This window comes from Acaromyces ingoldii, assembly GCF_003144295.1.
Source record: "Acaromyces ingoldii strain MCA 4198 unplaced genomic scaffold FA10scaffold_1, whole genome shotgun sequence".
Taxonomy (NCBI): domain Eukaryota; kingdom Fungi; phylum Basidiomycota; class Exobasidiomycetes; order Exobasidiales; family Cryptobasidiaceae; genus Acaromyces; species Acaromyces ingoldii.
The window spans coordinates 1,668,037-1,688,005 of record NW_020290247.1 but is presented as its reverse complement, the minus strand read 5'-3'; the positions used below and the strand labels follow the sequence as shown (position 1 = coordinate 1,688,005).

Genomic DNA, 19,969 nt, shown 5'->3' with positions numbered 1-19,969 from the left:
GGAGGAGGAAGCAGTAGACTGACGTTCAGCACGTCAAGCGTGGTCCAACAAGTGGCGGAACCGTCCGATGCGCCCCGAGGGCGCCTGCCTCCGCTTGCAAGAATCGATGAGAGCCTGTACTCTGCTGTACGCCCGCAGCCTCTGAGCGCCCTCTCTGCGCTCGCCTCTCGATTGCGACTGATCCCACTCGAGGCCGACGAAGCGACGAGGAAGAGGCGCCTCGAGCTTCTTGTGCAGGCGTGCACCCACCCGAGCTTCGGCAAGATGGTGCAGAAGGCACAAGAACAGCATGGAGACGACTTTATGGAACTGTTGCGGGTGGAGAAGGGGAGCTCCTCGCCTTCAGAGGGCGAGGGTAAGGGCAAGGACGAGGGCGCAAGTGAGGGCGCAGCGAAGGTGCGGGAGGAAGAGGCTATCGAGCAGAAGACACCATTCGAGAGGCAGCTCGTCGCATATCCAGCAAACCTCGACAATGCATCACTTAGCACCGTCGGCAATTCGTTGTTGGGCATGGTTGCAGCCGAGCACCTTCATCTTCGATTTCCGAACCTGCCGACTCGAGTCCTCAAGGCCGCGGTATCGGCTCACGTCGGACCCAACACGCTAGCCGATGTCGCTACAGAGCTGGGGCTCGGCGGCCAGGGGATCCTGCGGTGGGACCGAAAGGCACGCACAGCGGCGGTGCAGGAGGACGAGAACGGCAAACGATTCATGGTGATTGAGAAGCAGCAGAAGCTCATGTCGAGGGACGTCATGGCCGAATCGATGCGAAGCATCGTCGCAGTCATCTTCCAGGAGCAAGGTCTCGAAGTGGCTCGGTCCTTTGTCCGGAATCACTTCCTGACGAGGCTCGTCCCACTGGCCCCCTTGCTCAAGTTCAGCGACCCAAAGAAGACGTTGAGTGAAACGTGCAAAAAGTACGCTCGGGAACGACCCCAGTCGAGGTTGATTGCAGAAACGGGACGACTCAGTATCAATCCCATCTTCGTTGTGGGCGTCTGGAGTGGCCAGGACAAGCTGGGCGAGGGGACGGGAAGCCGAATCAAGATGGCCGAATACAGGGTGCGCACCATATAATCCACTGTCTCCTCACTCTAGCGCTCATTCAGCTGACGTCTTTGCTCCACACAGGCTGCCGAAGATGCCTTGCGGAGATTCTATCTGAGTGAGACGCCCGCGCACGAGCTTTCGCTGCCTTCGCAGACGCTCGACCGCGAGTTCAGCTCTCCGCTCGGCATTGACAAGCGAGGTGCACCGAAAGACGTCTGGAAGTTTGGCCAGCCAACGACTGCTGCATCGGAGGAGCCGTTCAGACCCAGCAGGATTGGGCATAGCGAAGTTGTCTTTGGCTCAAGGGGGTAGCAAAAAGCAGCATTGTAATTTCTGTCGAGCCAATAATCAAGGGTTACCGAGAGGGAACCGTAACTTCAAAATTGTCCGTTGTGCCTGCTGAGTGGACGCGCGCGTCCTGTATCGCGTGCGGCTGCCAAATGGCCGTGCGAGTTATTGGGATTTTCCATTGTCGTCCCTGAAGACCAAAAAAGGGCTCCCCTCACTCCTCCTTGGCGCTCCTCCTTTGTTGGACACCTATGAAGCATTGCCTCCTCAGCTTCGAGCCAGAGCGCGTGGACAAATCGGAGCGAGCAAGTGTGTGATTGCCATCTCACATGTCAGAGAGCGCAGAGTCAAAGGCCATAGCTTCACCTAACGACGTGGACAACCACCCTTCCTCCTCCTCGTCGACGACGAACATCCGGACGAGTGGCGACGCAGAGCGAACGAGGCAATCGTTTGACGGCGGCAACGGAGATTCATACGAGCTCAAGGCGGGAGGTGCAGGCAGAGGCGTCCTGCGCAGAGTCGCCGATCTCATTGTGCCGGGCAGTGTGCCGAGTACGGCAGGCGTAGGAGCAACGCTTGCAATGGGGCCCCTCAATGGATCAGTATCCGCCGGCAACGGGCGGGCTCATGCGTCGACTCAAGAAGGGGTCGAGGAAGAAGACGTGCAAGGGCAGGACGACCTGCTGGGAGAGGTGGGCAGCGGATATACCCCTTACCTGGGTCGACTGACGGCTGTCGCCTGCCTTGGCGGGCTCCAGTTCGGATGGGACACGGGGATAGCATCTGGTATGCTCGTCGCCATCCACCAGGACCTCGGGCATACCCTCTCGGCTGTCGAACAAGAGGTCATTGTCTCGGCCACCACTGTGGGCGCCATCATCGGCGCCCTCTCGGCGGGCCGGCTGAGCGACTGGATCGGCCGAAAGAGAGTCATGGTGATTGCTGGCATCTTCTTTGCGCTCGGCTCCGTCGAGCAGGCCGCTAGTCAAGTGGTCAGGGAGCTCGTCTTGGGAAGGGTCCTCGTTGGGCTCGGGGTCGGTGCCGCCTCGATGGTTGTGCCCACGTTCTTGGCAGAGTGAGCTACTTCCTCTGGGAGAGACGTCCTTTCCAGGCTGATGCAGTAGTGACAGATGTGCACCGACGTCGGTTCGAGGTCGCATCGTAGCGATCAACTCGCTCCTCATCACCGGTGGTCAAGTCATCGCATATGTCGTCGATGCTGCCTTTTATCACCTACCCCACGGCTGGAGATGGATGGTACTCGCTGGCGGAGTACCCGCTGTGGTTCAGCTCGTCGGCCTGGTCGTCTATCTTGATGAGTCCCCACGCTGGCTCGTATCAAAGGGTCGACATGTCGATGCGCGGCGGGTGCTTTCGAGAATCTACCCGATGGCTTCAGAAGATCAAGTCTCGAGACAGGTCGAGAAGATCGACTTGGCGATGCGCAGCGATGTGTCCCTTGCTCCTCTACCAAACACGACTGCGACGCTCAAATCGCAGCTGTCGGACGTCGTGAGAGACCCCACCAATCGAAAAGCGCTCATTCTCGCGTGCGGCCTTCAGGCTGGCCAACAGCTGACGGGCGCCAACTCGATCCTGTATTACTCCAGCCGTCTCCTGCTTCTCGCGGGCTTTCGAACGAATCCAAACTCAGCAGCGGTTGCTGTCGCCGTGGCCAACTTCATTGGAACGGCCTTGGCGATGCGCTTTGTCGATCGATGGGGCCGGAGAAGGCTCCTCTTGAGCGCCACAGCCGTGGCAGCAGTCTGCTTGGCTCTCCTCGCTCTGGCCCTCGGCATGATCGACACGGGAGATGTCGTCGACGATGCCCTCGATCAGGCTGCGGGGTTGGCCGCTGACGTGGGCAAGAGCGGCGGCCCTTGGCCCTACCTGTGTCTCTCCGCCATGGTCCTCTTCCTCTTCTTCTACGCGCTTGGTCTCGGAATTGTGCCGGTGAGCCACCTCCGTATCTTTGCTTGCTTGCCAGGATCATCAAGCTGACCATCTTTTACCCCCAGTGGCTCGTTCAATCGGAGATCTTTCCAGGTCCCGTTCGCGGAGTGAGTCTTAGAAAACTTAACCTGTGCCTATACATCCTTGCTCACTCGGTACAAATCTTTGCACTCAGATTGGCTCCGGCCTCGCTACGGCGACCAACTGGACTTGCAACCTCATCATTTCCGCGACGTACCTGGATCTCGTCAAGCGTGAGTTCAGTCCCTCTCCCTCCGCGGCGCTGCAATTGCTGAGCTCCTTTTCGGCGAAAGTGATCACGCCCGAGGGTTCCTTCTGGCTCTATTCAGTCATTGCAGTCCTCACATGGCTCTTTGCCTACTTTATGCTGCCCGAGATGACGAACGTGAGCCTCAACGACGTCCATGCCGCGCTCGACAGCCATCGGGCAGGCGGCGGCACAGCACAGGGCCCAGGAAACCAAGGGTACGAACCAGTGCTGGGCAGCGACAGTGAGGAGGAAGAGGAGGAGGAGGAGGAGGAGGAAAGAGGAGGCGCGGGCGATGAAGAAGAAGCATGGAGTGCTCGATGAGAGAGCCAAACAAATACATACGTCATTCTTGCATTATGTTACATTGGTGGGGTGCGAGCCTTGCTGTTCCCGAGCTCTCTCTCGTGCTTCGAGGATCCGTCGTTTGAGCTCTTGTTCCTTCTGCTCGTTCATACTCTCGCCTTTTCCTTCTTGGACTGCAAGGGCAGGCGAGGGAACAGTGTCCAGCTTGTAGGTGTCTCGCTCCTTTCTAAGCTTCTCCATTAGTCTCTTCCGTCTAGCATCTCCGTCCTCTCGTCTATATTTAGACACGGCGGAGATCTGCTGCTGCTGTTGCGTGCGTTCGATTTGCAACTTGTCGAGCAGCTTTGAGCGCTGCGTGCGAATCAGTTCCCTCGATGGGCCCGGGTCCTCTTCCCTATCTGGTTCATTCGGGTTCGGGTGGTCTTCGGTCTCGTCTTCCCTGTGACTCTCCGCGGCCTGGTCCTCTCCAAGACGAAGTAGTCTTTTCCTCTTTGAGCGCGCTCCTTCTTCCCTATTGGTGGGATAGGGATGATCTGCATTGGTCTCTGCTCGATGGCTGCGATCACCTCGGTCCCTCTTTCGTTCTCGCCCTCGCGCTCTCTCCCTGCTTCTCCTTCCCCAGACGCCTTGCCCATACTTGACCTCACGGTCCCACTCCCATATCCGTCTCCCACCGCCTCTCCCCACTCCCGTACAGAATCGCAAGAAGGAATAGAGCTCATGCACGAGAAGTCCTACGATGCCATCCTCGCCCTCGCTCAGCAGCTCAGACAGGAGTCGCACTGTCTGATCAGATCGCACATCGAGGTGCTGTAAGATGCTGAGCGTGTACGTCGTCAGAAAGTTGACGTCAAGGAGCGGGCCGCCGCTGCCTTCGTCGTCGTCGTGCTGGCCCTGGTGCAGGACGGAGCAGATGGCGAGGAACTCTCGGCGCAGAAAGTGGCGGAGCGAGGACTGCAGTTGGTTCGACTGCGAGATCTGCGCGGGGGTCGGCGGTGCACCGAGCTTGCTGAATCGGTTCGAGCCCATGTGCTGCACAAGACAAAGAGGAAGGTGTCACGTCAGCGGTCATAATGGCCTCAACAGGCAAGAAAAAAGGGCCTGATCTCAACTCACCAGCGAGAATAGGCCTTCGCGATACACTGTACGCCTCGTCTCGAGCTGCCTGTTCCACCGGCCCATCGCATCGTCCTCTTCGTTGCCCTCCTCGCCACCTCGTCGACCCGTCTTGGCGTCCCGTCTCGTATGCCGCATGGCCAGCTGCCTGCGCGCGCCCCTCGTCATCCTCAGCTCCTGCTCCTCCCTTATGCTCCTGGCCCACGTTGTGCCCGCCTCGTTGTCGTCGAGCTTCAAGGCAGAGGCGGAGGACCCGGCGAGGTAGAAGCGGAGGTAGTCCTCCTCGGACCGGATCTCATGGATCACGTAGCGGCCCACGTCGCGGGAGCACAGCGGACAACGACCATGGCCGGTGCGGAACCACTCGAGGATGCAGTCGAAGCAGAAGAGCGAGTGGGAGCATATCGGCAGCAGCGTACGATCCTGGATCGATGAGAGGCAGATGAGACATGTGTCCTCCCCTTCTTCTTCTTCCTGATCCTCTGCCTCTGCCTCTGCCTCTGCCTCTGCCTCTGCCTCTGCCTCTTCCGCCTCCTGCTGCTCTTCCGCCTCTTTTCCGTCGCCGTCCTGCTGGTTGTCGGTCGGTCGCGCGGCTGAGTCTCCGAACACCTCAGGAGCAGCGCACGTCTGCTTGTGTTTGCCCTTGGCGCTCAAGAGCGCGGGCGCCGATGTCGAGTTCATGACATGCCCCTTGCTCCCCTGTCCGGTCTCTCGTCTGTCTGGCTTTGGCAGGTGGCGTTCAATGTGGTGATAAAGCTAGAAGACGACGTTGATGCAGGGTTCGCGCGTAAAAAAAAAAGAGTCTCCACCTGCGCAACTCACTCCGATGGCTACGCTACGCTACGCACAGTGCTGATCAAGGAAAATCGTGAATGATTGAGAGAGGTAAAAAGACACATAATGACTTGGAAAGGGAAATGTACAAATGATTCTATCGTATCTTGTCGCTCGAGTCAAGGTCAGAGGCACCAATCACTCGTAGTCCTCCTCGACTTCTTCATCGCCCTTTGGCTCCTTGTATTCAAGGCAGGCGAGCAGGTGGGGCCACACCTCTGCAAGGCCGGGGTGTGCGCTCGCACGGCTAAAGAGCGTCTTCATGGCCGTGCTCCTCTTGACGGAGCGCCAGTGCTTGAGCAGGAAGTCTGTCTCCATCTTTCGAATGTCGGGGTACTGCGTATTGAAGCCAGAAAAGACCTCCCAGACGATGTTGCCAACGGTAAGGCTCATCTCGATGTGCTCCTGTGCACGCTTCTTCAGGTCGGGGATCTGCAGCTTGTCTGCAAGCTTGTACATCGCTTTCGCGGAGCAGGGCGTGGGCCTTCCTGGGTTGCGTCGGACGTAATTCTCGATCGCCTGCTTGCGCTTCTGGTGCGCCTTTTGCAGCTCTTCGGCAAATACACCGCTGTCTTCACGGGTGTGAGCAAGCTGTCTCGACGACGAAGACGAGCCGAAACGCATGGGAGAGGCATAGCTGGATGCAGGGAGATCTTCGCCCTCGCCGTCTCCTGCAACATTGCTGGGCAGGTAGCTCGAGGTGAGCGGCGCAAACTCGACCGTGTCTGTGTAGAGGAAAAAGAGCAGCGCCTTGAATGTCGGGTATGCGCTATCGGGAACGATGACCTTGCGCCTCTTACGGCGGTCACTACGACCCTCGGATGCGCCGTCTCTCTTCTTCTTGCTTGACTTCAAAAGCATTGGCTCTTCGGCCCTCTGATTCTTCCTGTTGCCGCTCAGAGGGGACTTGAAGGTAGGCACACTGGCGTCACCTTCAGCGCCACTTTGGCCATCAAGGCTCTCCTTGGACGTCTTCCTTTCGCCAAGACTGCCAGTAGCCCGAGTGCCCCTGACACCTTCGACCGACTCTCGAGAGGTGTTGCGGCTGCTGGCTCGACGAAGCTGAGTCACGCTGCTGCTGCTGTAGTTGTTGATGCCGCCGGCACCTCTGACAACTGCGGCAACAACTGAGGCCACCTCATCCTCTCCGACTGAGTCGTCTTCAGGGCCGTCTTCATTATCGTCTTCTTCCTCTTCCTCTCCCTCCTCTCCTGCTTTGAGATCCTCTCTAGAGCTTCCACCGCCCATAGGCGATGGAGAAGAGTGCGACGAGCGGGCGGGGCGATCGCCGGGGCTTCGAAAAGGAAGCATCTCTCCACGGCTCAACTTGTTGGGCGTCGGCCCTTCGAAGGTGAGCGCTGGACCCACGCTCGGGCTGTAGAACTCGTCGATCTCTTCGTCAGAGTCCTCGAGAAGGGCCTCGTGGGGATAGAGGTCGTAGTCGTAGTTTTCGCTTGCGCTGTCTCCGTCATCTGCGCGTCTCTGTTGATCTGCGCGAGCGGCTGAGTCGTGAGAGCCGTGGGGATGTGCATCGTCGTTCTGCATCGCCCGTCGCTCGCTCTCGCCTTCGTCCTCTGACGACGACTCGGCCTCTGCCTCGCAAAAGCCGCTCTCAAACATGTCTCGAAAGTACTCTGAGCGAGCAGCGAGAATCTTGCGAATGGCGTACACCTTTCTCGTCTCGCCGCGCTCCCTCATGCGACGGCGCCTTGGTGGAAGGTAGAAGACGACATCGCTGTGCTCGGGATCATCGAGGAGCGAGCCCATGGCCTGGATCAAGACTGGCGGGACCGGGTGGGTGACGGGTGGGAGGAGCTTGGGCTTCTCAGACGTGGCCGTGATGGTGACTGTGATGAGGAAGCCATCGTCCTTAATGACGTCGGCCTGCTTGTAGTAGACGCTCTCTCGCTTAGCGAACTGCGCCCATCCCCAATTAGAGGTCCTGTTGGAAAAGGCGTGGTCATGGGCCTCTTTGGATCCGAGGTTCTCCTTGCTTTCGAGCGTCTGGATCGTAAAGACGAAGCGAAAGAGACCCTTGCGCTGCCACTTTTCGTCTTGCGAGCGCGACGACTTGGAAGAGTCCGTCGCAGACGTGGCTGGGTTCTGATTGAGAGGGGGCAAAAGAGGGTGTGCTTTCTCATGGGGAAGTGGCTCGGCGTTGAGGTAGAGCGAGCAAAACTGCGCACCAGCCACGTCAGCACATGCTCTTCATACTCTTTTCTCACGATGGACGAGAATTCTCACCTGGTCATGACCGCTCTGCGCGTAGAAGAGGACGGTCCATTTGCCACCGCCAAATGGCGTCGACTTGACCACCTTGGACTTAGTGTCGGACTTGGACGAGTCAAACATGGACTTGAGGCCGCGGAGGGGCTGCGAGACAGGGTAGTAAGACAGCGTGAGCTCCTAGGTTGGGCGAGACAGGCGGGCACTCGAGACTCACCCATTCGAACACGACTGGATGTCACGGAGCAGCAAGAGCACGATGGTGAGCAGTAGTAGAGAGATGCATGCACAGCGTCAGCACGATTAGCTCACTCGATGAGGTCTCGGAGGGCTCCTGTGGAACGACGCCGTCCCGGTTCCTGGCCGGAACAACGCCGTGCTTGAGACCAGCGCTCATCGTGTCAGATCGGCAGACCGACAAAAAGACGAGCGGCGGAAGATGACAGGAGGACGCAAGAGACGAGAACAAAGGGGCGGCGCGAGGTGTTTGGATGACAAGTTGACCCCTGCTAAATGCAACTTTTAGGCAAGGCCACCCCCGCGCTTTGGGCTACAGGATTGTCGGCCGAACGCGTCGTCGCTCTAGCTCCACCTCTCGGTCCTAATTTCCTCCTCTCGCCACTTTCGCTCTTTCCAACTCCCGGCCTCGCCATGGTCGCATCACCGAGTCTCGCATCGACGTCTGGACTCACACTGTCGATGCTATCACCGCTTACTAAGCAAGCTCCGCGAGGCTTACGAGCCGCTGGCCGACTTGCCAGACCGCCACGGGTCACTGCAGTCCCTTCGAGGCGCCTACTGTCATCAGTCACACCGACCCGGCCCGGCGCCTCTGCCCTTTCAAGCTCGAGACTCTCGCCGCTGCCGCTACAACCGTCTCCATCACCGCTCCGGCAAGCGCGCCGTCCTCTGTCACTGCTCTCGAAGCGACCCGAGGCACCCGAAGAGCCCGATGTGTACCAAGATGGCCGTGACCCATCGCTGAACCTCACCGACCGCGCGATCGCCCATCTCTCCAGAGTGGCCCAGCGCGAGTCCAACGACCGCCTCGGCCTGCGCGTCATGGTCGAGCCGGGCGGGTGTCATGGCTACCAGTACAAGATGGATCTGATGGACGCCGTGGGCGACGTCGAGGAGGATGACTTTGTCTTTGCGTATCCGCAGGCCAACAAGCAGCAGCAGGGTGACGACGCTGCTGCCGGCAAAGTCTTTCTGGTCGTCGACAGCGTCTCTTTGAGACTGATCAAAGGCAGCACTATCGACTATGTTACTGAGCTCATCGGCTCTCAGTTCAGTATTCTCGACAACCCCCAAGCCAAAGGAGCGGGCTGTGGCTGTGGCGTCTCCTGGGAGCCCAACTTCTAGTCTCTCTGCAACTTCTTCACCTCTCTCTCCCTTTTTTCCTACTGGCTTCTCGGATCACTCTGATGCTCATTGATTGCCCTTATGTCGTGAAGAAGAGGGGGGAATAGATGGAATGAAATGTACAGTACAATTATGATTGATAGAGGAAACAATTTTTGGTTATTCATCGCAGAGAGGCCGCTCCGAAGCTTCTCCGACCAGCCTGGCCAAAGGCCTCGACCCAGAGCACCTTGATGTTGTATTTGTCGTCACTTGACTCGTGCTCGTCCCGCAGGAGAGTGATACCGATATAGGAGCCCTCGAGTCTCCGTTTCTCAATTTGCCCGTCGTTATCGCCCGAGGCAAACACCGATGCTCGACCTCGTGCGTCAGTCTCAAACACAGCTGCTGGAGGCGCCACGGTGATGGTGGCGCCCTTGCCCTTGTTCTTGTCCTTGCTCTTGGTCGCAGCCTTCTCGACCGCAAATGGGTCTCCCAGACTTTCATCATCATCATCATCGTCGTCGTCGTCAAAAGACTGCACCCTCCACGGCGCCTTTGCCACCTTTCTCTTCCTTGCCTCTTCTCCAATCGATTCAAGCCCATCGACGACGCTCCATGTCATCTTCTTCGCGAGCATTTTGAAGTCGTCAACAGTTTCCACGCGCCGGTATTCAGCCAGCCTCTCATCCAGCCTCTGGCTGCTGCTCTCGACAAAGACGAGTCCCTTGACCCTCTTTGCCTCCTTGGCAGTCCAGCCAGACCCAGCAGACCACCTGGCCCTGGGCACGTCGACCTGGATGACAATCTGTCCGAGCGAAAAGGTGTTCTCCTTGGCTGCCCGTCCCTTTGGCTCCTCCTCTTCCTCGCGCTTCGTCTGGGCGCGCGCAAGCGACACGGCACGGTCCTCGACGAGGAGCCGGCCAGCCATGCCAACATTACCGCAGACGATCGGCACAAAGTCCGACGCCTTGAGCGTGTCGGCGTCGCCAGCCTCGAGACGGCGTGCAGGGCTGATACGCGAGCGCGCTCGGCCCTTGACGTGCTCGATGAGGCGCCACTGGTCCGAGCTGAGGGCCACGGAAGGGAGCTGCTTCTCTTCTTCTCCGGCGCAGTGCCTCGTGCCTGGTGCTCCTTCGTGCATAGACCAGCCCTCGACGTCGTCGTCTTCAGATGGTGCACCGCCATCTCGCTCTAGCGGGACAGGCTGCTGCTGCTGCTGCTGCTGATGCTCGAACACTATGTCCGCCTCAGACCTGCTTGCGGCGTTTGTCGTCGGGGCTGGAGCAGGCCGCACGGCGTCTCGCGGTGGCAGGCCTAAAGCCCTCCTCCTCGCATCGACGTTGTTGGCCTGTCCGATAATGCGCTCTCGTGCCCTGGCCCAGTCCCTGTCCTCGAGTCTGGCCTCGCGGTGACGCTGCAGGAGCGTCATGTAGCCAGGGGGCGATGCCGCCAGTCTCGCGTCCCTCTGCGATGTCGGCACGCGACCTGCTGTCACCGACGTTGGCTCAGCTGCTGGGGTTGACCGGCCAACGACGGCAGCAAGGAACCTCAAGACGATCTCATCCTTGCCCGCGTTGCACTCGAGCCCGCTTTCGTCCTTGGTCAGGATGCACTGGGCCGAATCAATCTTTGCTTCGTCGCCCTTGCCATAGTGTCGGACGACGCGAGCCTGAAAGCGAAGGGGGTACTCTGCGCCACCTTCCAGGGTGTCGGGCAGGTCGGGCTGCATCGGCGTCCACTGCATGGCGAGCCTCTTTAGCTTTGCATGCATTATGAGCTTCTTCACCGTGGGACCGGCGGCTTCGTCGACGAGCCTCATCAGTGCGAGACCCGATTGGCCCAGCTTGGCCTTGTCCTCGTCTGTCAGAAGCGGCGTAAAGACGCGTGGCGAGCGCATCTGTGATGCATCAGCGACGACGAGATCATCCTTGGTGCCCGGTCGACCACCAGCAGAGGCAGGAGCAGGAGCGGCAGCCAGGAACTGCGGCCGATCGGCCTCTTCAACCGATGGCGACGAGTTGGCTCTCCTCCTCGGCGCTTGCGCTCCATGTGGCATCTCGACTGAGCGGCGGGTCATTCTGCTGCTGGCGATATGGCCATCCTGAAGCAGTCGGATGTAGGATCTCGTCATCGGCCCGAGTCCAGACTCACGCACCGACCTCCTGCGCACGAGCGAGCTACCGGATGGACTGGTGGGGCTCGGAGGTTGTCCTCCTCCTCCTTCTCCTGCCTCTCCTCCAAGAAGAGGCTCTCTCTCCTCCTCAAGCCGCTGCCTGGCTGCCTCTGGCTCCTCCGTCGCCTCGCTGCGCCCGCTGAGCACGCGTCCAATCCTGCCCTCTCGCTGCCTCAGGGCATCCACCTCGGCCCTCCTCCTGGCCACCTCCAGCCTCAGGCGCTCCTCGCGGACCCTCAGCTCGTCTTGCCGTGCCCTGAACTCCTGCTCCAGGCGCACGCCCATGTCTGTGAGCCTGCGAGACTGCCTCAAAGATGCCTCTGCGCGCTGGTGCAGAAGCGCAATCTGTGCCGACGTAGCGGCAAGAGTATCCTGCCGGTCGCCATTGCCTTCTTCGTCTCCTCTCCTCTCTTCGGGCGGCGGCGTGTCTTCGCGCAGAGACCTGCCCCAGAACTCGTCCTGTCGCTCCCGTGTAAAATGCCTGGGAATGGGCCTTGGAGAGGATGACTGCCGCTCGCGCAGCGGTGCTTGTGGTGCTATTTGAGGAACCCTCTCGTCATTATCGTCAATGTCGAGCGTGCGGCTTAGATTGGCAGCACTCTGCTGGTCCAGGATCGATTCGACGCGTCGAACAACGTCGTCGGTGAGGCTAGCTAGCCGTCTGGGCCTCCTCGTCGTGCGTGGGTCGTCCACATCGGTAGTGCGGCGACGACTTAGAGAAATCTCGCCCCTTCTCTGCGGGAGCGCAGCAGGGTTCGTCTCTGATCGAGCAGCCGAGCTGGCCAGGGGTGGCAGAGACGAGCGGCCCATGGGGCCTGGACTCGTCGACAGCCACCTCGATGGCTGAGCAGGGTCGCGGAACCAAGTCGTCACATTCTCGCTTCCTTCGTCAGCCGTCTCGCGCACCGGCGACGAGGTGCGTTGGTCCGTGTAGGTGCCGATTGGGTCCATCGTTCGGAGAGTGGGCGGTTCATTGACCTCACTCGTCGTCACACGCACCGGCGATCTAGGCCGCTGTTCTGGAAAGAGGAAGAAGCATCGGCAAGAAAGGTCAGCGCGAGTGGCACCGGAGTAGAAGGTATCCGTGACTCTCACCAATGAGCGTCCATCCTTCTGCCGCCGCTCTGGCATTGACAGCGCCCATGACTGAGGAAGCCGGGGCATTCGCCTGACCGTCGGCATCATTGGCACTGGCAGCAAAGCCATCAGCCATGACGAGGGCGGCCCTGTTTCTCCGTCTCTGTGCCTGCGCCTCTGGGTTTCTGTACGTCGCAGACCGCCTCATCCTGAACCGGGCTGCCGTTCCACCACCATCGGCAACGAAAGGAGCAACCTGCTCTTCGCCGGCATCCTCGTCCTCGCTCAGCAGAGCCTCGCCGTCTGGATCGTTGTTTTCCTCCGCGGTTCTCGCCTGGTGCTGAGCCTCGATGCGAGCTCGCGCAGCCGTGTACCAATCGGCAGCGTCGCCGTCCGGATCCATGCCCATACCATCCACTTGGGCCGAAGAGGCAGGGCCTTCGACGGCAGAGGTCGAAGGCAACGAATAGCGCAGCGGACGAGGATGGTACCACGGAAACACCTCAAATGGCCTCGGACGGCTGCTCGGGTCCAGAGGATGTTCTTCTTCCGGTGTTTGTGCTTCCTGCTGCTGTGCCTCGCCAGACGAAGGAACAGAGGCAGCACGCTCTTCGAGCCCATCAAGGTGGCGCAGACGCCGGATGTAGTCCATGCCTCCCCTCGTCGCGCGAGTGGCGCTGTGCTCAGCTTGACTTCGCTGCCTGGGAGCAGCATCTCCGCGAGCAGCTGCCGCGGCATTGCGCTCCCTCGACGCCTGTGCCAGCCTCGCAATCGTGTCGGCGGCTGCCTGGCGTGCAGCAGCGTCCATGTTCTCCTCTGCTTGTGCCTGAGGCTCAGCAGCACCACCACTGCTTGTGGTTGCCCTTGCATCGACACTGGGCTCCTGCAAGGCGTCCTGGACGCTGACTTGGGGCTGTGGCTGGGGCTGGGCCGCTTGGGCTGGTGCGTCCCTCTCTGGACTGGTCGTCGCATCGACTGCGATGCTGCCCGGCGCTCGGGAAGTGATGGTCTCTTGAGTACCTCGGGCGGCACCGTAGCGATCTTGCTGGGGATACAGCGTCGTTCCCCATGCTCGACGAGGACCGCCAGCCGGGCCAACGGGAGGAGCATCAGTCGGGGGCGCCATGGCCACGGGCGCCAACGCTGGAACGGCCGCCGAAGCAGAAGGGGCAGCCGCCGGCGAGCTCGATCGATCCCAGACATCATTCAGTCCAATGACGGGGATCGATGCCGCTTGGCGCTGCTGCTGCTGCTGCTGCTGTCGTTGGCCTGCTTCTGCTCGTCGTGCAAGCTCGCCCCTCAGCCACTCGCCTGCTGCGCCCGGGTATCGCCTCGCCCAGATGGGGTGTGGCAGCGGCCTCGAGTAGTGGGAGCCTCCGCTGTTGGTGTTGGACCGAGGCACAGAGGCAGACAGGGCGAGCATGGATGCGGCAATGCCCGAAGTGATGCGAGAGTCGAGCGTCGAGGGCGACCCAAAGTACCACACCCTGCCGCGACCGTCGCTGCTTGCTCCCTCGCCCCCTCCCCCTCCTCCTCCTCCGCCGCCGCCGCCGCCGCCGCCATTGTCGCTGCCATGGCCATTGCCACCGTGGGGTGAGAGGGCATTGGGTCGAGAGCCAACTGCATGGCCCCCGCCGGGGTGGACACCCGCACCGACTGCCAGGTCGTTGACCATCCTGTCCCACACGAGCAGGTCGTCGGTGTCGCGATGAATGCGGTCACCAACGCGGGCGTCATTGCCGCTGCCGCCTGCTGGAGGTGCCGGCAGGGAAGACGTGGCTGCTGCCAGGGGTGGAGACCCAGCAGGCACTGCTTCCTGCGCCTGCCCGGCCTGCTGACGGCGCCTCTCGACTGTGCTCCTCATCGTATGTGCCACGATGGCCTCTTCGGTGTCGTTGGAGGAAGCCGCCGATGCCCCGTCGTCGTCGTCCTCTCCGCCCTCGTCGACGTCGCCATCGCCATCATCGTCGGAGATGTCGATGATGCCGACGCCCGTGGAGCGATTAGTCCCCTCCCCATCTCTGCTCTCCCGATTCGCCACGGTAGCATCGTCACTGTGCCCAGGTGCCGTCTGGCTCGTTGCTGCTGCTGCTGCTGCTGCTGCTGCTGCTGCTGCTGCTGCTGCTGCTGCTGCTGTGCCTGTCTGCCGTCCTCGTCTCCGCTGGCGTCGCTCCTCCTCCATCCTCTCTGCGATCGCCTTGAAGCAGCTCGCACGCCACTCGAAGCGTGCCACCTCGGCGGCTCGGTGCAAGCTGGCAATCTGCGTCGCCACCGACGGCGTTGCACTTGCATCGCCACTGCTGCTGCTGTTGCTGCTGCTATCACCACCAACACGGCCGCCAACGCTGCTGCTGCCGCTGCCCCTCGCTGCGAGGCCCTGGAGGCCAGGGTGGTACATTTCGTCTGGCCGGACGGGCGACCGGCTCGACGAGAGACGGAGGTCCTGGTGCGGTCGCCTGTGGTCAGACCCCGGCCTTGGGAGGAGCAGCGCCGCACGCGTGCTCGCCGAGCCCGACGACGCATTGGACAACGGTGGCGAGGACGACAGGGAGCCCTGCGAGGCGCTAGAGAGCCTCCTTTCGTCGTTGTCGTTGTTGTTGCTGTTGCCGTTGCCGTCTTCGGGCAGCGAGGACGGAGAAGACATGGCTGGCCTTTTGCCCTCAAACGAAGAAAGGGAGGAAGGACGAAGGGTGATTGCCACTCCCTTTTTTACTGCCCGTCCTCGTCTCTCCCCTTTGTTGTCCCGTCCCTCCTCTCCTACTTATCCTTTCTCCTTCTTCTTCCTCCTCTCTTATCGGCCTCCTCCTCCTCCTCCACGTCCGCTTTTATGGCGCGCGCTCTGCTGCGCCTTCGCTAGCTTGAAGCCGAACCCTGCCCTCCTATTTGGCCGGCGGCGGGGGGCGTGCGAGTTCGGCCTCACTGCCAGCTGCGAGTGGACAAGCAACAGGAGAAGGGAGCGCGGAGGGCGTCTCTGTGTGTGCGTGCTGCGTCTTGATTGTGCTGTGCCTTCTGGGCTGTGCAGTACAAATGAGGATCGAGTTGAGTGGAGAGAGAGAGGGCGAGAATGACACAGGCGGCAAGACGGGCGAAGGAGGGCTCAATAAAAATAAAAATAAAAATAAAAACAGATGACGCTCCAAAGTTATCTCTCTCTCTCTCTCTTTCTCGCTCAACTTTTTTTTTTTTTTTTTTCAGGGCGCTAATTATTTTGCCCGTCGTTGCGTTCAGGCTCACTCACCAGGCTCAGGCATTGGCAGGGCAGGCTAGTACGGTCAGTCTATGTGGAGTGGCAACTTTTTCGGGTGCCTAGAGTGATATTTTTGCGAGGCTTAGACTGATGATGATGATGATGATGATGATGATGATGATGATGATGATGGCAGACAAACGGGAGAAATGGCATTCAAGCTGGGCTTGTGCTAGCATCAACAGTACTGCCACGGACACTGCTGCTGCTGCTCTCTTGCCGGAATGCATCGACGGCGGCGCGGGGGTCGTCTGGGAAGCGAATAAAGAGGCCCTGGAGCTCGGCCATGCTGACGCCGCCGCGTGATGCGGGCATCGGTCGCACCGTGCTCGCGCCTGCCAGCTGCCGTCGCACCTCTGTCTCCACCGAAAAGGAAGAAGAAGAAGAGGGTGAGGAGACGCGGCCGGATGCATCAAGGCCCACCGCGGCTCGCCGCCGGAGTGCCTCCTCCTCAACAGCACGGGCCAGCTCCTTGGCCAGACCCCGCACCTCTTGGTCCCACTTGGCTTGTTGAGTGCTGTCCTCCTCACCCTCCTCAGCTGACCCAATCTCTGGTGCCAGTTGCTCGCCCTCGGGTCTGTCTCTACGGTAGAAGCGCCAGAGGAGCTCCTCGACCTGGTCGCTCTCGGCATCGCCCAGCTCCTCAATCATGTCCACGCGGCCCGGCCGGATGAGGGCCGGGTCGAGGCGCTCGACGTGGTTGGTCGTCATAAAGATGATGCGCGACTCGCCGCTAGCCACGCCGTCGAGGGCATTGAGTAGGCCGCTGAAGGTGACGCTGGACTGGTAGCCGTCGGCCTCGGGTGCGCCCTGTCGGCCGAGAAAGGCGGCGTCGACGTCCTCGAGGAGCAAGATCGAGCGCTGTGGCGCATTGGACAGGAGGAAGTTGAGCTTGTCGTCGGTCAGCCCGCGCTCGGACAGGTTGAGGAGGCAGATGGACAGATCGAGCTGGCCGGCGAGGGCGGTGATGAACGACGACTTGCCGCTGCCGGGCGAGCCGTGGAGGAGGTAGCCGCGCCGGTAGGGGATCCCGCGCTGTGCGTACCACCAGCCGCGCTCCATGAAGCGCTTGACGTCGGCCTCGACGGCCTCGCGCTTGCCGTGCTTGAGCACCACGCTCTCGAGCGTCCGCGCGCGCCGCGGCTGGCCAAACGGCCGCCACTCGGCGCCCCAGGCCGTGTAGATGATCGTCTTGCCCTCGGTGCTCGCCATGGCCAGTTGCTTGGCCTCGGCGAGGAGCGAGGTGAAGAGATGGGCGTGGGAGCGCAGCGTCGTCAGCGTCACCGTCTCCCAGGGCGCGCCCGTGTTGAGGTCGACCATCTTTGAGTTGCGCTCTCGCTGCAGGCGCATCCAGCAGCCCTTGTAGCGGAACCAGTGGGTGCCCGGCCCCGGCACCAGGCTGAAGCTCGCCCGCGACGTCTCGTCTCCCGTATCACTTCCTTGGCGCTGTTGCTGCTGCTGCTGTTGCAGCTGCTGTGTCTCAACCGACAGCTCATGCGAAAAGATGCGAATCGGCGATGCGCGCGAGCCCTTGGCCATGAGCGGGTCCTCGATACCGTCTTCGTCTACCTCTCTCCCCTTTCCCTTTCCCTTTCCTGTCCCTGTCCCTGTCCCTATCCCTGTCCCTGTTTGTGTCACTTCTCCCTGAGCGCCACCGCCTATCCCAATGAACTCGCGCAGGCTCTCGCCCCGCTTGGCACCGTGGCCCAGGAGACCGGCCTGGCGCATCGCCTGTGCCTTTGCCTGGGCGCCCATCCAGTGGAGGAACCACGGATGGGCCCTGTCCTTGGACGGGATCTCGAGCGAGATGAGCAGCCTGCGCTGTGCGGCTCCCGCAGCAAACGTGGTGCCCCGCCGCGCGACTGCGAGGACGGTGCCGATGATCATGAGGCCGAAGCCGGCGTTGAAGTACGGGTTCGACTCGAGCAGCGCCGAGCGCAGGCTCTTCTTCTCACCCTGCGAAGAGGACGACAACGACGACGACGACGACGAGCCTGCATCCTGTGCTTGTGTTGGCGGAGGGACGCTCCCCTCTGCTGTGCTCGCCGACATGGCTTGCTTGCTTTCTTCTTGGTCCAAGCGCACGTCGCGAAGAAAGGTCGAGGAAAAAAGATCAGACCGGCGACGAGATCGGAAGTCGGAAAAGTCTAAAATTTAAAGGAAGAAAAAAAATAAGGGTGTTGAGAGGACTAAAGAAAGGAAGTTTTCTCCTCTCGCCTGACGTCGACAAGAGGAGAAGAGAGAGAGGCATTTCGATGGAGGAGGCGCTGAGATCACGCGGGCTGGGGCCGGGACAGGACCCCCGCGACATTGGGCCCGCCTACCTGGTCAACTTTGGCACACCCCAGCCGGCCTTTCGGCTGGGCGAATTTACCAGCGCAGCCGAGTACCTCGACATCGACTACTGCTTTGTGCCGTTGCACATCAATGCGCCCGCGGCCGCCTCGTCGATGCCTGATGAGGCAGCCCAGGCGGCCGCCGAGCCCGCCTCACAGCTGGGCATGAACCCGTCTCGGCCCTTTATGCTCGTCCACCTCCCCTCGGACGATGCGGCGCAGAGGCTGGCCGATCGAGCCACGTCCATCCGGTCAATCTGGGCACACTGGGTCACGGCGCCCTCGTTGGCGCAGGCCTGCGAGGCGCTGCAGCACGACCCCGGCGTCCGTTCACGCTGGACACCCTACCGCCCCGACCACATCTCCTGGCGTGCGACCGTCTGGGCTCACTTCCGCACCCTGTTCCCTGCCGAGCAGCTCGAGCGCATAGAGGCCTTTGCTTCCACCCTCGACTTCCTGGGGCCGATTCGGATGAAGGCCCCCGACATGGAGTGGGGCTACTTTGAGGAGTGGACCAGGCCCGTGCACGTGGCTGCCACCGCAGAGGAGCTCGCCTCGTCGGCCACCTACGTCGTCGAGAATGGCTGGTCGGGCCGCGACGATAACGACGATGGCGACGACGTGGCGGCGCCACGCCAGCGGCTCCTCGCCGTGCATGTTGCGCGCAAGGTCACAGACGGCCGTGCCCGCCACTTGATTGCAGCCATGGACGTCAAGCAGCGCGCATACATTGGCAACACGACCATGGAGGCCCACATGAGCCTCGTCCAGGCCGTCATGGCCCTCGCTGGGCCAGGCAAGATTGTGTACGACCCCTTTGCAGGCACCGGCTCGCTGCTCTATGCGGCCGCCAAGATGGGTGCCTACGTCGTGGCGAGCGACATTGATGCGCGCATGATGAAGGGCAAGGTCAACGCCAAGGATGGCTCGACGGGCATCATGCGCTCTGCGCGCCAGTATGGCGTCCAGCACCTCGTCCTCGACTGTCTCGCCTGCGACATGACGCAGCACCCGTGGCGCTTTGGCGGCCTCTTTGACGCCATCGTCGCCGATCCACCGTACGGGATCCGTGCCGGTGCCAAGCGCCTCGGCCGGCGCGACGAGAGCAAGCAGCGCACAGAGGCGTTTCTCATGCCCGACGGCACCTACTCGCACCAGCGGCCCGACTACGTGCCGCCGTCGAAGCCGTACCCGCTCGACGACCTAATCGCCGACCTGCTGCGCCTCTCGGCCACGCTGCTCAAGCCCCGTGGCCGCCTCGTCTTTTGGGTGCCCACAATGACCGAGGGCAGCAGTGGCGAGGATACGTACCAACAGCAGCCGGTGCAGCTGCCGCCCTCGCAAGACTTTCGCCTCGTGAGCCACGCCATGCAGGACTTTGGCACCTGGGGCAGGCGCCTCATCACCCTCGAGAAGCTCGACGCGGAGCAGCGTGCGGCGCGGCAGCAGGGCGACGAGACGGCGGCCATTGGCTCCTTTGAGGCGCCCAGCGGCCACATGGCGGCGGCTGCCTCGAAGCAGGCCGAGCCGCCGCCGCAGAAAGAGCCCCTGAAGGAGGGCAAAGTCAGGGCAGACGCCGACCCAAACGAGTTCAGAAACAAGGTGAGAGACTATGCTTTACAAGTGGCTTGGGCGAGAGGGCCGCGCTGACACGCCCACAACCCAGTACTTTGGCCGGAAACAGCAGACGTCGCACGCATAGAACTCCAAATTGTATCAGTATCACAACAAAGACGCTTGTATCA

The 19,969-nt window shown here is 61.2% G+C and overlaps 8 protein-coding genes across 8 annotated transcripts; 4 read left to right on the top strand and 4 right to left on the bottom strand.

Moving 5' to 3' along the window:
* Positions 1–9: 9 nt before the first annotated feature.
* FA10DRAFT_215491 (ribonuclease III) lies at positions 10–1,221 on the top strand (the record flags this gene model as incomplete). Its single annotated transcript, XM_025518489.1, has 3 exons — positions 10–267; positions 397–1,062; positions 1,132–1,221. Coding segments are annotated over 3 exons (1,014 nt in total), but the record flags the coding sequence as incomplete, so codon positions are not given.
* A 701-nt stretch (positions 1,222–1,922) lies between these two features.
* Positions 1,923–3,886, top strand: FA10DRAFT_225009 (general substrate transporter; the record flags this gene model as incomplete). The annotated part of the gene is made up of 5 exons (XM_025518632.1): positions 1,923–2,416; positions 2,472–3,294; positions 3,360–3,401; positions 3,470–3,548; positions 3,609–3,886. The coding sequence occupies 5 exons, from the start codon at positions 1,923–1,925 to the stop codon at positions 3,884–3,886; spliced, it is 1,716 nt and encodes a 571-aa protein (XP_025380463.1).
* Positions 3,617–5,760, bottom strand: FA10DRAFT_298672 (hypothetical protein). The gene is made up of 2 exons (XM_025524627.1): positions 4,985–5,760; positions 3,617–4,900 (listed from the first exon to the last, which is right to left on the bottom strand). The coding sequence occupies exons 1-2, from the start codon at positions 5,663–5,665 to the stop codon at positions 3,920–3,922; spliced, it is 1,662 nt and encodes a 553-aa protein (XP_025380462.1). The 5' UTR covers positions 5,666–5,760; the 3' UTR covers positions 3,617–3,919.
* Positions 5,761–5,851: 91 nt separating this feature from the next.
* FA10DRAFT_298671 (hypothetical protein) lies at positions 5,852–8,543 on the bottom strand. Its single transcript, XM_025524626.1, has 4 exons — positions 8,357–8,543; positions 8,262–8,275; positions 8,063–8,191; positions 5,852–7,996 (listed from the first exon to the last, which is right to left on the bottom strand). Exons 1-4 carry the CDS (start codon positions 8,439–8,441, stop codon positions 5,957–5,959), a joined length of 2,268 nt encoding a protein of 755 aa, XP_025380461.1. The 5' UTR covers positions 8,442–8,543; the 3' UTR covers positions 5,852–5,956.
* A 121-nt stretch (positions 8,544–8,664) lies between these two features.
* FA10DRAFT_263931 (hypothetical protein) lies at positions 8,665–9,446 on the top strand. The gene has a single exon (XM_025520437.1). The coding sequence runs from the start codon at positions 8,696–8,698 to the stop codon at positions 9,407–9,409; it is 714 nt and encodes a 237-aa protein (XP_025380460.1). The 5' UTR covers positions 8,665–8,695; the 3' UTR covers positions 9,410–9,446.
* A 44-nt stretch (positions 9,447–9,490) lies between these two features.
* Positions 9,491–14,056, bottom strand: FA10DRAFT_17610 (hypothetical protein). Its single transcript, XM_025518271.1, has 3 exons — positions 13,113–14,056; positions 12,660–12,936; positions 9,491–12,583 (listed from the first exon to the last, which is right to left on the bottom strand). The coding sequence occupies exons 1-3, from the start codon at positions 13,845–13,847 to the stop codon at positions 9,573–9,575; spliced, it is 4,023 nt and encodes a 1,340-aa protein (XP_025380459.1). The 5' UTR covers positions 13,848–14,056; the 3' UTR covers positions 9,491–9,572.
* A 1,911-nt stretch (positions 14,057–15,967) lies between these two features.
* FA10DRAFT_263930 (hypothetical protein) lies at positions 15,968–18,000 on the bottom strand. Its single transcript, XM_025520436.1, has one exon. The coding sequence runs from the start codon at positions 17,938–17,940 to the stop codon at positions 16,045–16,047; it is 1,896 nt and encodes a 631-aa protein (XP_025380458.1). The 5' UTR covers positions 17,941–18,000; the 3' UTR covers positions 15,968–16,044.
* A 107-nt stretch (positions 18,001–18,107) lies between these two features.
* Positions 18,108–19,926, top strand: FA10DRAFT_298667 (S-adenosyl-L-methionine-dependent methyltransferase; the record flags this gene model as incomplete). Its single annotated transcript, XM_025524625.1, has 2 exons — positions 18,108–19,826; positions 19,891–19,926. Exons 1-2 carry the CDS (start codon positions 18,144–18,146, stop codon positions 19,924–19,926), a joined length of 1,719 nt encoding a protein of 572 aa, XP_025380457.1. The 5' UTR covers positions 18,108–18,143.
* Between the last annotated feature and the right edge of the window lie 43 nt (positions 19,927–19,969).

What these genes read in the sequence shown, in the direction of transcription:
- FA10DRAFT_298672 (XM_025524627.1), bottom strand. Translation starts at nt 5,665, where the DNA reads ATGAACTCGACATCGGCGCCCGCGCTCTTGAGCGCCAAGGGCAAACAC. An exon ending in GCGAAGGCCTATTCTCGCTG is followed by an intron (nt 4,901 to 4,984) that starts GTGAGTTGAGAT and finishes TGTCTTGTGCAG; the next exon opens with CACATGGGCTCGAACCGATT.
- FA10DRAFT_298671 (XM_025524626.1), bottom strand. Translation starts at nt 8,441, where the DNA reads ATGAGCGCTGGTCTCAAGCACGGCGTTGTTCCGGCCAGGAACCGGGAC. An exon ending in CGCAGAGCGGTCATGACCAG is followed by an intron (nt 7,997 to 8,062) that starts GTGAGAATTCTC and finishes GCTGGTGCGCAG; the next exon opens with TTTTGCTCGCTCTACCTCAA.
- FA10DRAFT_263931 (XM_025520437.1), top strand. Translation starts at nt 8,696, where the DNA reads ATGGTCGCATCACCGAGTCTCGCATCGACGTCTGGACTCACACTGTCG.
- FA10DRAFT_17610 (XM_025518271.1), bottom strand. Translation starts at nt 13,847, where the DNA reads ATGATGTCTGGGATCGATCGAGCTCGCCGGCGGCTGCCCCTTCTGCTT. An exon ending in GTACCATCCTCGTCCGCTGC is followed by an intron (nt 12,937 to 13,112) that starts GCTATTCGTTGC and finishes CCAGACGGCGAG; the next exon opens with GCTCTGCTGAGCGAGGACGA. An exon ending in AGAAGGATGGACGCTCATTG is followed by an intron (nt 12,584 to 12,659) that starts GTGAGAGTCACG and finishes TCCTCTTTCCAG; the next exon opens with AACAGCGGCCTAGATCGCCG.
- FA10DRAFT_263930 (XM_025520436.1), bottom strand. Translation starts at nt 17,940, where the DNA reads ATGTCGGCGAGCACAGCAGAGGGGAGCGTCCCTCCGCCAACACAAGCA.